Source organism: Impatiens glandulifera, chromosome 3 (assembly GCF_907164915.1).
Source record: "Impatiens glandulifera chromosome 3, dImpGla2.1, whole genome shotgun sequence".
NCBI classification, from domain to species: Eukaryota; Viridiplantae; Streptophyta; class Magnoliopsida; order Ericales; family Balsaminaceae; genus Impatiens; species Impatiens glandulifera.
Window position 1 is genome coordinate 62,421,387 of NC_061864.1, and position 15,434 is coordinate 62,436,820.

At 27.8% G+C, this 15,434-nt stretch overlaps 2 protein-coding genes across 2 annotated transcripts; one reads left to right on the forward strand and one right to left on the reverse strand.

Annotated features, from left to right (window-relative positions):
• The first annotated feature begins 1,202 nt into the window (after window positions 1-1,202).
• Window positions 1,203-5,464, forward strand: LOC124930873 (lysine histidine transporter-like 8). The gene is made up of 5 exons (XM_047471240.1): window positions 1,203-1,935; window positions 2,836-2,969; window positions 3,252-3,679; window positions 3,762-3,893; window positions 4,851-5,464. Exons 1-5 carry the CDS (start codon window positions 1,550-1,552, stop codon window positions 5,334-5,336), a joined length of 1,566 nt encoding a protein of 521 aa, XP_047327196.1. The 5' UTR covers window positions 1,203-1,549; the 3' UTR covers window positions 5,337-5,464.
• Window positions 5,465-11,755: 6,291 nt separating this feature from the next.
• Window positions 11,756-12,697, reverse strand: LOC124932697 (dof zinc finger protein DOF1.6-like). Its single transcript, XM_047473363.1, has one exon. The coding sequence runs from the start codon at window positions 12,627-12,629 to the stop codon at window positions 11,892-11,894; it is 738 nt and encodes a 245-aa protein (XP_047329319.1). The 5' UTR covers window positions 12,630-12,697; the 3' UTR covers window positions 11,756-11,891.
• Between the last annotated feature and the right edge of the window lie 2,737 nt (window positions 12,698-15,434).

Consider the following 15,434-nt stretch of genomic DNA (forward strand, 5'->3'; position numbering starts at 1 on the left):
ATGTTTGATTAAATTTTGTAAAAAAATAATTTTTATGGTTAAAAGTAAAAAAAAAAAACAATTATTTTCTCTTTCTAATTATAAATTAATTTCATATAATTAAATAAATGATAAAATTAATATTTAAATATATAAAAGAGTGATTAAATTGTTAAAATGATGGTTGAATTTTAAGATAAAAAAAAGCTATATCAAACAAGGTTTTAATAACACTATTATATGGCATTATTAACCCAAAAAAAACAAACATCACTTCACGTCCTCTCTCATTCATCAAATAAAATAATTTATTAACCAAAATACTAAATTACCTCTATTTTAAATTATTATTTTTTATTTTATTTATATATATCAATATCATTTATGTTTTTTTTTATAAAAAAATATCTTTATCTCTTCAAAATCATCACCAATCATTATTTTTTTCCTCTCTATGTTATAAATAACCACTAACCATGAAATTACTTAGATGACTATTTTCACTTTGAGACTTATTTCATCAATTAAAATACTAAAATATTTATATATATATATATTTTAAAACTCCATGTATATTAAAAATTATAAAATTTGTTTAAGTACAACGACAAAAAATGAATTGAAAAGAAAAAACGTTACTTAATAGGTTATCGAGCTTGTAAGACATCGAGAAAAAACAATTAACTATCTAACTGACTCTATTGGCTTTTCAGACAAATCTTAAAAAACATTATAATAATAACATTATGAATGATACACATGAGAAGACTACAATCATTGAAAGTTCGACAATTTCTTTCAAACTAGATAGTCTAGCAAAAAATATTTGAGATAATAACTCAAATACGTATGTTTGTCATATGAGACGCATATCAATCCAAACTTTCTAGTAATTACCCAAAAACTCAAGCATCACTCAATAAATCTCAACAATACTTTACAAAATTTCAAATACTAATCACCCATTATTTTTTTCATGCACATATTCTAGGTAAGAATTTTACCGTAAATAACGGTAACATACAAGAACAAAAATTTTGATTGAATAAAATAATTATATTTTAATAACTAAACAAATTTAAAAACTTTTATAATTTTTTTTTATCAATAATATATTTGGAACAAAACCCACCAAAACCCTCTAATAAGCAAAAAGATCTTAAAAAGGTTTGAACTTTGAAGAAAAAGTTTGTTGAAGAAGCCAAGGTGGTCTCTCTCTCATGATGAGTTGATCAGCAGTATATCATTCATCGAGATCCGCGAAATAGTCTCTCCTCTGCTCAACGGTCAGGATTCTCTGTTTCCCAAACTTTCACGCAACTCTCTACCCCCTCTTCTTCCTCCCTCAGCTAGACCTCATGCTCTCTGTCAGAAGAGAAAGAGAGAGAGAAAGAGAGAGTTTTATGATAAAGAAAGTGGGTCTAGTCTCATTTTCACACTCACAAATCACATCACAACTCAGAATTAGGGCCAGTGGGTCTCTCTCTTTACCCTATATTCTTCCACACCCACTCTCACTCTGATTCCCATACAAACACTACACTTCCAAAAACCCTGAATCAGACTAATAATGGACGAGAGACCGGAGTCGGAGCTAATATCTATACCGGCAACTCCCCGTGCATCCACGCCGGAGACTCAAACACCATCTGGACAGAGATCTCCAAGGACTACCTCTGCAGCGATTGGGAAAGAAACAAGGTCATGTACACCTACATCTTTCATATCTCCGCGATTCCTGAGCCCGATTGGAACTCCAATGAAGAGGGTTTTAACTAATATGAAAGGATATCTTGAAGAAGTTGGTCACCTCACTAAGCTGAACCCACAAGATGCTTGGCTTCCCATTACTGAATCTCGAAATGGAAATGCTCATTATGCTGCCTTCCATAACCTCAACGCTGGAATCGGATTTCAAGCATTGTTGCTTCCTGTTGCCTTTTCTTTCCTTGGCTGGTGAGTTATCTGCATTATCTAGTCTCCATTCACACACACATGAAGTGTTTGTTTAAATGCGTATATGAGATTTTGCAAAGATGTGGGGTGGATTCAGATTGTTTGTTAATGTTTTTGGTTTTAGATGATGTATGTTAGAAGAACATACTTCAGTTTTGAAATTGAAACTTGGATGAATGATAGTTTTACATAGGATTCAATGATGAACAAAATGAGTTTTGTGGGACCTTTGACAATGATTTAATGATCTATACTACTTTGGATCCCTTTTATTTTCATAAAAGCGAAATTTCTGTGATTAGTGGAGAATCAAACAAGATTAATTTTTTTATTGTATTTATGTTATGTATTTATTCATTTTATTTCTGGGATATTCAATTATCCTAACTAGCCCTAAATATATTTTTTCTTTTTTTTAGAGTAAACCCATAATTCATTGAATCCTTTCAATTCTTTTCAAACTATGACCATATAGGATTGATGTTGGAAGTCAAAAATGTGGTGGTCCTAAAATTTTAAATTAAAAAATCACCACAAAAGATATTTTGCCTTATTTGTGACTTATTTGATGTGGGTTATTTGTTTTAAATTCAAATAATACAACATCCCATCAACAAAGGTCATTTTATTATCAAATCATCAATTAAAATCACCAATTATCCTTATCTTTTATTATTTATAACATTTTTAAAATATCAAATAATTTCAGTATTTTGATCACTTGACAATAATAATTAACTTTATCATCAAACATGATTATTTGCAAATAATATGATTATTTCCAAATTTGGGCTTTCATATTTAATTACTTCTAATAAGCCAATAATTAATGTTTCATTAATTTCAAACTCGAGTCTTTTATGATTATTCGATAATGTGATTTTCTTGTAACATCTGCAGGAGCTGGGGAATACTTTCATTAATGATTGCTTACTTATGGCAACTTTACACCTTATGGATTCTGGTTCAACTACATGAAGCTGTTCCTGGGAAAAGATACAACAGATATGTGGAGCTTGCACAAGCTGCATTTGGTAAGTTTTATCTCACAATTTTCTTTTCTTTTAACATGATATTATAGTAAATAACACAATTTGGTTGTTTTGTTTACAAAAAATATCATATTAATCATGATTTGAAATTTTCAACATTTGATATGTTTTCCCAACATCATATGTTGAAGCATTTTGGAAATTGATATTTTTTCAAATCTGAAAGCATTTATTTTTTTCAGTTTAGTATGGTGTTTTCTTGTTCAAGATCATATTAAATTTTAGATCATTGAATTCAATACTATTGCAATTCTTGACTTGCAGGAGAAAGATTGGGTCTCTGGCTTGCTCTGTTCCCAACTGTTTACCTTTCTGCTGGTACCTCAACTGCTTTAATTCTCATAGGAGGGGAAACTATGAAACTCTTCTTTCAGATAGTTTGTGGACCACTCTGCTCATCGAATCCTCTTTCGACAGTTGAGTGGTACTTAGTATTCACATCCCTTTGTATCGTCTTGTCCCAACTTCCAAATCTCAATTCAATTGCTGGATTGTCTTTAGTTGGAGCTATAACTGCCATTATTTACTGCACTATGGTTTGGGTTCTATCTGTGAGCCAACCAAGGCCACCTTCAATGTCATACGAACCAATTTCATTACATTCTTCTGCTGCCACTATCTTTTCCATCATGAATGCTCTAGGTATAGTTGCCTTTGCTTTCAGGGGACATAATCTAGTGTTGGAGATTCAGGTACTTGTTTTGGGTATTAAAAGGAAAAACAAAAACATGTCAGAACTGAATCTAAAAGTGGTTTTTGATGTTAAATTTATAGGCCACAATGCCATCGACTTTCAAGCATCCGGCTCATGTACCCATGTGGAAAGGTGCTAAAGTTGCTTATTTCTTAATTGCTATGTGCTTGTTTCCAGTTGCAATAGGAGGCTTCTGGGCTTATGGGAATCAGGTCAGTAATCAATAACCCTTGTATTGTTAGCCATAGCAGAAATAGGGAACAACAGAGGAACCTGCATCATTCTGAATTAAGTAGCTTGATGGGGGTTTTGACTTTCAGATAAAGAGCCTATTTAGAAATTCACATTGGGATAGTTGTGTAATTTGTTTCTATAAATTGGGTTGTTTCTAAAACTTATGTGGGCCTCTTTAAATAAAAAAAATATGTAAAGATGTTTCCATATCGGCAAAAATGTAAATTGAACTTGTTTACTTTCAAATTTATTATTTCAATTGTCCAATTTTGAGCCTATTTGGACACTTATATTTGGTCACAATCTACTTCACAATTACGAACCCTTAGAAAATTGTCAAAGTTTAATTGAAAGTGATTTTATTTTATTATTCCGCTATATATATGAGATTGTTTTTTGAAACATGATCCAGATTATACCGTGAATTTTGGAATAAAACTACATTTGGTATATGGATTATTATCATAAAAATATTAATTTTCTAGAAGATTGTTTGGATTATAAAATGTGATAGCTAATACTACATAAATAAATAAATTCCTTTATAAAATGTGGAGCTTGTTTGATGTTGGGTTATTTAAGATTATTTTGAAAGAATGACTGTTTGATAAAAAAAAAGTAAGTTATTTGGGTTTTTAATTGGTTGAATTTCTATAATGTCTTTTTATATTTAAAGTTTAAACTTTTGATTGATTAATTGAGTTATTGAATATTGTAAAGAAATAAGATGTGATATGTTGGGTTTTTAGGAGCTCTAATATATAAATTTTCTTTCATCATTTCATTGTGTCAACACTACTAGTTTTTACTATTTCTGAATGGTGTGATTTCAGAAATTGAACAATCTTCAAACACATCTTACTGATCATCCAAATAAATTGAATTGAATCCGGATTAATTCCAAATAATCCTGTTTTTTTATGTTTTTCCTATAGATGCCTCCAGGAGGGATGCTGAGTGCACTGTTTGCATTCCACAGTCAAGACATACCAAGAGGGCTTCTAGCGATGACATTCCTTTTAGTAGTGTTCAACTGTCTCAGTAGCTTCCAAATATACTCAATGCCTGTTTTCGACAGCTTTGAAGCCAGCTACACAAGTCGAACGAACCGCCCATGTTCGATCTGGGTGAGGTCCTGTTTCAGGGTATTCTATGGTTTCATATCACTCTTAATTGGAGTGGCACTCCCTTTCCTGTCTGGCCTAGCTGGTCTTCTAGGAGGGCTAACACTTCCGGTTACATTTGCTTATCCTTGCTTCATGTGGGTTCTGCTAAAGAAACCGGCTAAGTATAGCTTCAATTGGTACCTCAATTGGATTCTTGGTTGGATCGGGATTGGTTTCAGTTTGGCGTTTTCGGTTGGAGGAATTTTGAGTTTGGTTAATAATGGAATTAAACTCAAATTCTTCAAGCCAAACTAATGTTGTTCTTATGGTCTTGAGGTTATATGTATCAAATATATGACCACTTTGTTGTTGTAATGACTAATTTGTATTCTTATGTTGTATCAAAAAATGAGACATTTTTATTACTATTTGTAGTTAAGTGATTTGGTGTTCTTAAATAAACTTAGTTTTATTATTATTTGTAGTTAAGTCGTTAGAGGGTCTATTTTTTTTTTTTTTTCTTATAATTTAAGAAGTTTGGACATTTGTGTTTGCAAACTCAAACGCATGACAAGGACATGAGTTTATGTGCTCTACTACTAAATTATGAGTCTTTATTATTTTATTTTTATTTTTATTTTTAGAGATTCAAACTATTTGTTGTTTTCAATAATGTAAAAGATTTGTGTTTGAAGTTTACAAAATTTCACAAAACTATGTTATTACATATTACAACATCTTTACCCCTTTGTTTTTCTTTGTTTTATAAATATGTAATAGGTGTCTGAACAAATCTTAATATAGTGACCATTTGATAAGAAAAATATATAAATAAATAAATTGAGAATTCACACCACAAGAAAGGGCTTGTAATATCCCTATTCAATTCAAGGAAAACCCTCCTACACGAAAATACATGTTCCATGACAATAGCCATAAATTGTATACTTTTATGGTTTTCCATCATACATAGTCTATGCTTAGATTGTTTGAAAACATTTAAATTCAGAATTGGAGCTCGAACTAAGTTTTGAATAAAAAAAATCTTTTTTATCAAGTATCTCATTTGAAATATACATTAATTATATATATATATATATATATATATATATATATATATTAACAAAATTAATAATATTTCTTTTATTCAAACTCAACTATATCCTAGCTTAGAGTGTTTTTACAATTTTCATTTAAGAGTTCAATTTTTTTTTTATCTCCCGTAAATACTAAATTAATTTTAACTTAGAGATTGAGAGTGACAAGTCAACTAATTTAAAGGGTGTATCATTGACCTTATAATTAATTTTCTGGCAAATAATATTTGGACGGTGGCTTTAGAACTCTTACATATTTTTTTTTCTTTGTTCTATTTTGTTGTTTGTTTGTTATTGTACATTTTCTTATTTTACTTTTTTTAACCACTTTCTTTGAATAAAATAAATTTAAATTTCTTTTATATATTTAATTTTCTTGTAAGTTTGTTCCTCATAATTGATCACACTTAATAACTCTAACTAAAAATATCATTTAACTAAATAAATCACATCCAACTAACAAAACAAGAAAAAAAAGAAAAAGAAAAAGGAAATAGGCATACATTAACTATTACCTAGTACTATAGGACACAAATGATAATGGAGGTCATTATTATTATTCTTCATAGCTTTCTGCTACTACAACTACTATTTACTCCTACTCTATTGCTGCAACTAGTAGCTTACCACCTATTTCCTAGGGTCTAGTTTGTTTTTGAATTTTCAAATAACATTTTTTTAAGCTTTATATAGTTTTTTTAAATTTTTTATTTTGTTTGACAAAAATATGAGTTTTATTTAGATATAAGATAATTTATTAAATTGACCTTTTATATTTAAAATTTAATTTAATGAAAGTAAAATAAGAATATTTTAATATTTTTTTATTAATAAATTAAATAATAATTATGAATAAAATTTTAAAAATATATTTTTAAGACCATTATATCAAAGAGATCTTAGATCTGGCAAATCTGGATTTTATATAATTAATTTATTGTTATTTTTGTTTAGAGTAACGAGAGGGGACTAAAAAAAATTGTAGCAAAAGTGTAACAAAAAAAATGTATTGATTAAAATTATATATATATATATAAATAAATATCAAACTTGATATATATAATAATAAATTTATATATATAACAAATATATATATAATTTAAAAAACATTTTAATATATTAATAATTATTAAAAAAATTATAATAATTTAATAATAATAAATTGAATAGAGAAAAATGGTTATATGCATTCTTTATAATAATAAAAAAATTGAAAGAAATAATAAATTAAACATTTTTTATGGTGATATGTATCATCTAGAATTGAAGAAAGAAAAATTACTACATATACTCTTATTTATAAGATGACATGTATAAGTTTAATTTATGTATTTAATAAACTTCAATTTGTAACATCTATAGTTAATTATTACCTGTCACCAAATATTTGTTAAAGCATAGTTATACTTCAAATATTTTATAGGGAATTGTTTTGGTAATGAATTATTTAAATAATCTTTGAATTATTAAAAAAATTAGTATTAACAGTAATTTTGAGTAGTTGTGTTTTTTAATAAAAATACTAATATATAATGATAAATATATATAAATATTTTAAATAAATATTTTTTTAATATTTTGTTTAATAAATTAAATGATGTAATTAATTAGAAAGAGTGAAATAATGTTTTATTAGATTGAGATTAAACAATATCATTGAAATTAATCATAGATTTTAATTAGATGTAATTAATTAAAGAATTAATTAAAAAATGAATTATGAATTAATTAGTGCAATGTATTTAAGGCTTTGTTTGGATTAAGATTAAACTTGTTGGATAGTTTGGATTTAGATTAAATTCGTTGGATAGTATTTTTAAAGTTCTGTTTTTTATGACAAAAATTTAAAATATTAAAATTTAATTAAAAAATTAATTTTTAAAAATGAAATAGTAAATATTTTATTATTTGATTATGAATTGAGGAGGTGATGATGAATTAGATAGTTAATTAAAAAATGAATGATTATTCAATTAAAACAATCAATTGAACATTACCATATAAATGATAATATGTGAACGTATAATTCATATGTTAAGTTATTTTACTTAAATAATATCATAGACTAAGAGTTCATTCACTACGATTCATAGAGAAATCAAAATTGTCTTTGCATTCTAAAACTTTGTATTATTTATTAAATTAAGATAGTTCATGGAAAAAATATTACCTAAAAAACTAAAAAAATTGACTTCAATTTCTTTTAAAGTTATAGTATCACTCTTTATTTAAGATTATTAATTGAATCAAATTAACTAAATTTCTTTTTAAGTTTAGAAGAAGAAGAAAACTATTAACTTTGACCACCTTATTATTATATAGCTTAACAAGAAAAATATGGGTTGATCACTAATTAATGAATCATGAAACTGAGCTCCGATTAAAAATTAATAAATTAATAACCAATTTATGATTATAAATTATTTAATTGGGCTTGTTTGATGTTGGTTATGAGGTAGGTATTTGAATTTTTAATTTGTTAAATTATTGTAATGTCATTTTATATATTTTTTTTTAAATAAAGTAAATATATTATAATATTTTAGTGGATAAATAAAATAATTAAATAATGAGAAAGAAGTTTTTGATAAAACTCACCAAATACCCAAGTCAAACAACTTCTTAGAGCTAGTTTGATCTTGTTTTTTCTTTTGGATTTTTATCATTTTTTTTAATAAATTCTCACTCATTTTTTATCATCTAAAATACTTTTATTTTGTTTTATCGAATTTAAATTTGTAAATCTACAAGAACATTTTAGAAATTAAATTAAATAAAATTCAATTAACTTGTTTTTTCTATCAAACAAGATTTAAAAAAAATACCAAGATCAAGCAAGCTTATTGTACATAAAAAAAGAAGCTGAAAATAGTCCTAAATAATAAAAACCTAAGAGGCTATCAATCTATTACTTGGGTTAATTATTTAATTGCATTAAAATTAGCACTATTAAAGATAACTAGTTTCTACCCCACCCATTAATGATCGTATTATTTGTTAGCATAATAGCTGAGTTATATATTAAAATAAATTAGATTATTGGCAAAACTTTGTTTTCAATTTTTATAGTTCTCACTTTAATTCATGTATTTAGTTCATGTTTTATTATTTTATAAGGTAAAGTTAATAAATTTTGCATAAATAATTTCACTTCTTAACATTTGTCAAATTGGGAATTCCTAATTGACAGTCAATTGAAATTTAGACCTCTTTTCTAAGCTCAAATCTCTTTATATGTTTTTATGATTAAAATTATATAAAAGAGATTTTCTCTTTTAACCGTTTCAAATATCTTTAACTTATTATTATGTAATATTTTTAAAAAAAATCATATTATTTTAATTATCAAATTTCAACGAACAAATGATTTTGACTATTAGATTTTAAAAATTAAACTAGTAGTCAAAATTCTTAATTCGTTTAATTTAATATTTAAATAAGTGTTATATATATTTTATTTATTTATAAATATCACGTATATAATAAATTAATAAATTTTTAAATTGTTAAAACAAACTTCCTTTTTTTATAACTTTAAAATTAAAAAGTCTCAAATTATAAAAGATAAAAAATAATATCAAGTCTAGGAAATAATTTTCCCCGTAATTGGTACGAAATCAAGGAAGTAGCACTACTAAAACAAAGAAAAATCACTTTTTCTGCGTGTCTAGTTGTTGTTTTGCAACTTTTGTTTATCATATTTGGATAAATATGAGAGTTGTTTTTTCCAACTAGCGAAATGCAAGAGTCTTCACTATAGCTAGAAGTGATGTATAAGAAGTTTGGATAAACATTAAGTTTGATGGCCAATTGAATAATTTCAAGACACTTTAAGAATTTCTAAGTTTGAGTAATATTTGTTTGTTTTTAATTGTTTGTAATCCGTTGTTTTTTATGTCACGAACTTGTAGTTATTTTATTTTGTTTTCTCTTTAAAATCAAGTTTTAGGTTTTTCTATCTTGATACAAATTACTCATGTCAGTTTTTTTCGGAATTATTTTAATAAAATGACGTAATTTTTCAAATAAAAATAAAAATAATAATATCATAAATTACAATAATAAGTCTCCTATAAACTTTTACCCAATTAAAATCTCATGTTCTCTTTCAAAATAGGCTATTAATTTAATTTAGATAAAAATTTTAAACCTCTATTAAAATCTATGATCTTATAATTGTATAAATTTATAAATTATATAAAATATCTTATTCAAATAAATTTATGTAATTGATTTTGTAAATCTATTTTTTATAGTGTTATTAATTTTACAAATTAGTTATATATAAATAATAATAATAATAATAATAAAATATAACTAATACTTACTTTTTATTTTGTTTGTTGATTCTAAGCATTTATAATGAATAATGATTTAAATAAATTATAGCTTTTGATTACATTAATTTGACACTCAACTAATAATTTAAAGATTATAAAAAAGATAAAATCATGATATAAATAAACATTTTCATATCAAATATATTTAATTTGGATTATTAAAAATAATATTCAAATGAAACAGAAATTCTCCTATATACAGTACTATTATTATAACTATCATTTAGCCCGTGCATTTGCACGAGTAATAATATAAAAAACCGTGAAAAAAATTACAGATAACATTTTTAATTTTATTTTTAACCGTTTTAAATTTATGTGTGGGTCAACACATAATCGACCCAAGTATCCATTTACTCAACATCATTATATATTAGTTAGTTAAAAAGTTGAACTTATATTAATATTAAAACGTCCCGCATTTATCAAATTTGGTGTTTGAATTTAATATATAAAGTCTTTGTACCCTAGTTCGTTAAAGAGTTGTACTTGTTTTGTTAGGTTGCAAGTTCGAAACATACCTCTAGCATTTTTAATTTTATTTTTAACCGTTTTAAATTTAAAAACGGGTAAACCCACAATCCGACCCAAGTATCCAAATTAACCACAGCTCTCGACCCGGCAATCCGGACACTTTAAAAATTAAGCATCATTATATATAATCATTATATATATATATATATATATATATAGATTAGTTAGTTATTTAAAAAGTTGAACTTATATTAATGTTAAAACGTCCCGCGTTTATCAAATTTGGTGTTTGAATTTAATATATAAAGTCTTTGTAGCCTAGTTGGTTAAAGAGTTGTACTTGTTTTGTTAGGTTGCAAATTCGAAACATACCTCTAGCATTTTTAATTTTATTTTTAACCGTTTTAAATTTAAAAACGGGTAAACTCACAATCCGACCCAAGTATCCAAATTAACCACAACTCTCGACCCGGCAATCCGGACACTTTAAAAATTAAGCATCATTATATATATATAGATTAGTTAGTTAAAAAGTTGAACTTATTTTAATGTTAAAACGTCCCGCGTTTATCAAATTTGGTGTTGAATTTAAAATATAAAGTCTTTGTAGCCTAGTTGGTTAAAGAGTTGTACTTGTTTTGTTAGGTTGCAAGTTCGAAACATACTTCTAGCATTTTTAATTTTATTTTTAACCGTTTTAAATTTAAAAACGGGTAACACACAATCCGACCCAAGTATCCAAATTAACCACAGCTCTCGACCCGGCAATCCGGACACTTTAAAAATTAAACATCATTATATATATATATATAGATAATAATAATAAACAGTAATAACATAATAATAAAATAATAATATATTTGTTATATTCCAACATAACCAAACAGTTTGAATTAATCTTCTATGAAAAGCTGTCTGGCTTATTCTTGGAATAAAAATAAAAACAAAATAAAAAACTTTTACTTCATATATTTCCCCGGCGGCGTTGATATCGCCAGATCCGGCCAATCAAAGCATTCCGAATCTGTTCCACCGCCGCCACCCATATCCCACGCCGCACCAGAAACTCCACCGCCGCCGTCGCCGTCGCCGGTGCCGCGTATTTCTTCCATCGGCCAAACCCCAATGCTCAGACCAAATTCCATTTCCCTTATTTCTCCAGACCCTGATTGATCCAATCCATACCCAAATAACCCTCCACCAGATTCTCCGTTCGGCGCCAGCAAAGAAGTAAACGTACCAGGAATGGATGAAACAGGATCGTATTGATAGTTTCCGTTCATATTCATGTCGGCGTAAAACGACGCCGGAGCGTCCGATTTCGGCGCCGGCGGCATGAGTATAATAGAGTTATTGTTTTCAGGTACTACTACAGAGGAAGAAGAAGAGGATGAGGCGGCGGCGGCGGCGGTGGAGGCAGAGGAACGAGATCGCTTGAGTGGGTTTTTCCGGGTGCCTCCGCCGACGGGAACGTTTCTAAGGGTTCCGCCGCGGGTCCAGTAACGGCGACAAGATTTGCAGAAATGACGGGGCTGAGAGAGATTGTAGTTGTTGTAGTAGCAGAATTTAGTGTTGGTTGAATCGCAACGTGGGCAGGGAATGTTTTCGGGTTCAGGTGGATGGGTTATGTTTCCTGATGGGTAAAGTCTCCCGGAGGATGGTTGGGTTTGGGTTTGATCGACGGTTTGTGAAGGCATTTTTGAAATGTTGTTTGGAGGAAGAAGATGATGATGAATTTTAAGAGGAGATTAGAGATGGGAGGAGAGCGACGTGTTCTGTTCTGTCTCTTCTTAATATAGGAGAAAAGAGAAGAGAAAGAGAAAGATTTGTATTTTTGTGATGGTGAAAATGGATTTGATGGCTGACTTAAGTGGACTTGGAATTTTTTATTTTATTTCTTTTAATGATTCATATTTGTTTTAGTTGAGAATTATGATTATCTGAGGCCCGATTGATTTGAGTTTTTATTTCAAAATTTACATATTTTATCAATTATTAAATTAAATAATTTTATTATTTAAATATTAAAATTACTTTCTAATCTTATTTTTTTTAAAATTATTATTCTCTCACCTACATTATATACTCTAAAATCAAAAGGTAAATTAGTTTTCAAATTTTAAAATCAATTTTTCCTAATTTTTATAAAAAAAAAAGAGTTTTAAGATAAAACTCAGGTAAAACCCAAAAAAACTCTTTCGTCAAACTTTTATTAGGACTTGTTTGATCTAATGATCATGGGAGGGTCACTTCAACAATCATTTCATTTATCTAATCACTATTTTTATCTATTAAATACTAAAATTATGTCATCAAAATATTTAGTTATATTTATTGTAATTTTAAACATAAATGGTTGTAGCTTGATTGTTCAAGATATGCATTTAAAGTTTCAATGTAGTTATGGATTCAAATCTCACCAAAAATATTTTTTTTATAAATTTTTAAAACGAGACTTAGGACAACAAAAACTATATCGAATTTTTCTACCGAGGCTAGGGCAGCCAAAACCTCGGGACCGACTCTTTATTATATGTTTATATTACGGGAATTAATTACATTTAAGAATTATAAATCGAACTTAATAAAAGTTTGTAAATCACTACATTGGAATGTGAGTCTAAGTATATGAGACTATCATATAAATTTTTTATTATCATTTAAAATATTTTAAATTTATCACAGATTGTTTAGAAAAAATTGTAAATAAGAACCAAAATTCTAACACTAATAATTAATATTTACATAATATAAGTAAATATATCGATTAATACCATGTATGGATGGGTAGTGAGGACCCATATTAACTATATCTTTTCTTGGATCAGAACCATCTTAGATTTTTTAATTCTTACCAAATGAAGGGCGGTAATTTGGATATCGCACCCCCATGAATTCCCTTTCGTAGCTTAGCATGTGTCGTCTAGACACGTGACAATATAAAGATCGCGAAATGGCTCGAGGTTCGATGCGTTTTACACTTAGTTTGTGTGTTAGGTATCTTTTTAAAAGAAAAAAAATATTTTAAAATGATTTTGAAAATAACTAGGAGTTATATAAATTAATCATGTCAAAATAATTAATTTCATTCCAATTTTAATAATTTGGGAATCAAATAATAATTTAATAAAAACTTAGTTTAAATTAATCAAACACAATTAATTTAAAAGATTATTTATTTGAAAACAGTGTCACACAATGATTTTAGAAAAATTAGTAAAATGTACGTTTATAAACGTACTTTATACTAGAGTTTCTTAAAGGTTTCAGATTTTGGTTACGTTCGGGAAATTACTTTCGCACTATGTACTTCGCGCCCGTCAAAAACAGTTTTATTTTTAAAGTAAAGTCTGACTATTACAAAATTTATTTATAACATTTATTTCTTATAATTAGTAGTCTGGAGGTCCTAAATAAGGACATGTTTAGATTACGTAAATAATTGTACAAAATTATTTAAAAGGGCGTACATGCGATTGCGTTGCTATAAAACTAAGTAAAACCCCTAAAAAATATCAAAAAAATATTAGAATTTAAAAATAAATTTCAAACGGGGCCTTAGCCAAAATATTTATTTGGGAAATATCCCGAAAATATTTAAATATCATTTTCTAACCTTTCGAGATTATTTGAAAATGAAATGGGGTTCCACAATTACAAAAATAATTTTGGATTTTGAAAAGTGGAACCAAACAGACCTTAGAACCGGAGTCCTAGGGTCTGGGTCTGTTCGTACTGATCTAGGCTCGGACGGGCTCGGTCTAGACCGGGAAGTTCTGGATCAGAGCTCGAGATGCTTAGTCGAGGGACCGGAAGGATTGATCGAGGGACCAGAAGGCTCAGTCCTAGGGTTCAAGAGGCTCGGTCATGAACTCAAGCTGTTTAATCTTAGGTCTAGGAGACTCGATCCCAAGTCTAGCTTCCTTAGTCGTGGACTTGGGAGGCTAGATCTCGGGTCAGACCTCTCGGTCCGAGGTTAAAAACTCGGTCTGATCCATGGTCCTTGCTCAAGAACATCGGTCATAACTCATATGATTGTAGGGATTAAAAATCATAACCCTAATCACGATCTATCGATTTTTACAAAGATCAATTTCTTAAAACCGTTTTTAGGTCAAAACTTGGGATCTTTTGCATTTGGCCATCTCAAGGCCTAATTCTTGTTCCATGAGCTTTGAAATGATGAACATAGTCGAACCCAACCAAAACAAAAACATCATTCAAGCTCTATAACAACTTTTACAAACGAAACTCAAATCCATTTTTTTTGAAATTTTAATTGGATTAAACATAATCGTGATGTTGTTACAATGATTTGGAAATCATACAAACATATTTAACAAGTATTTAACTACAAAAATTCAAGCTTAGGTGTAAGAATATTAAATTAAAAAAATCCATATTTCAAACTTATTTTTCGTTCTTTTGTTTAAGGTTGATTTGATCAAATATTTTTCAACAGAAGTTCATATATCATCTAGGGAATGATTCTAAACAAATAA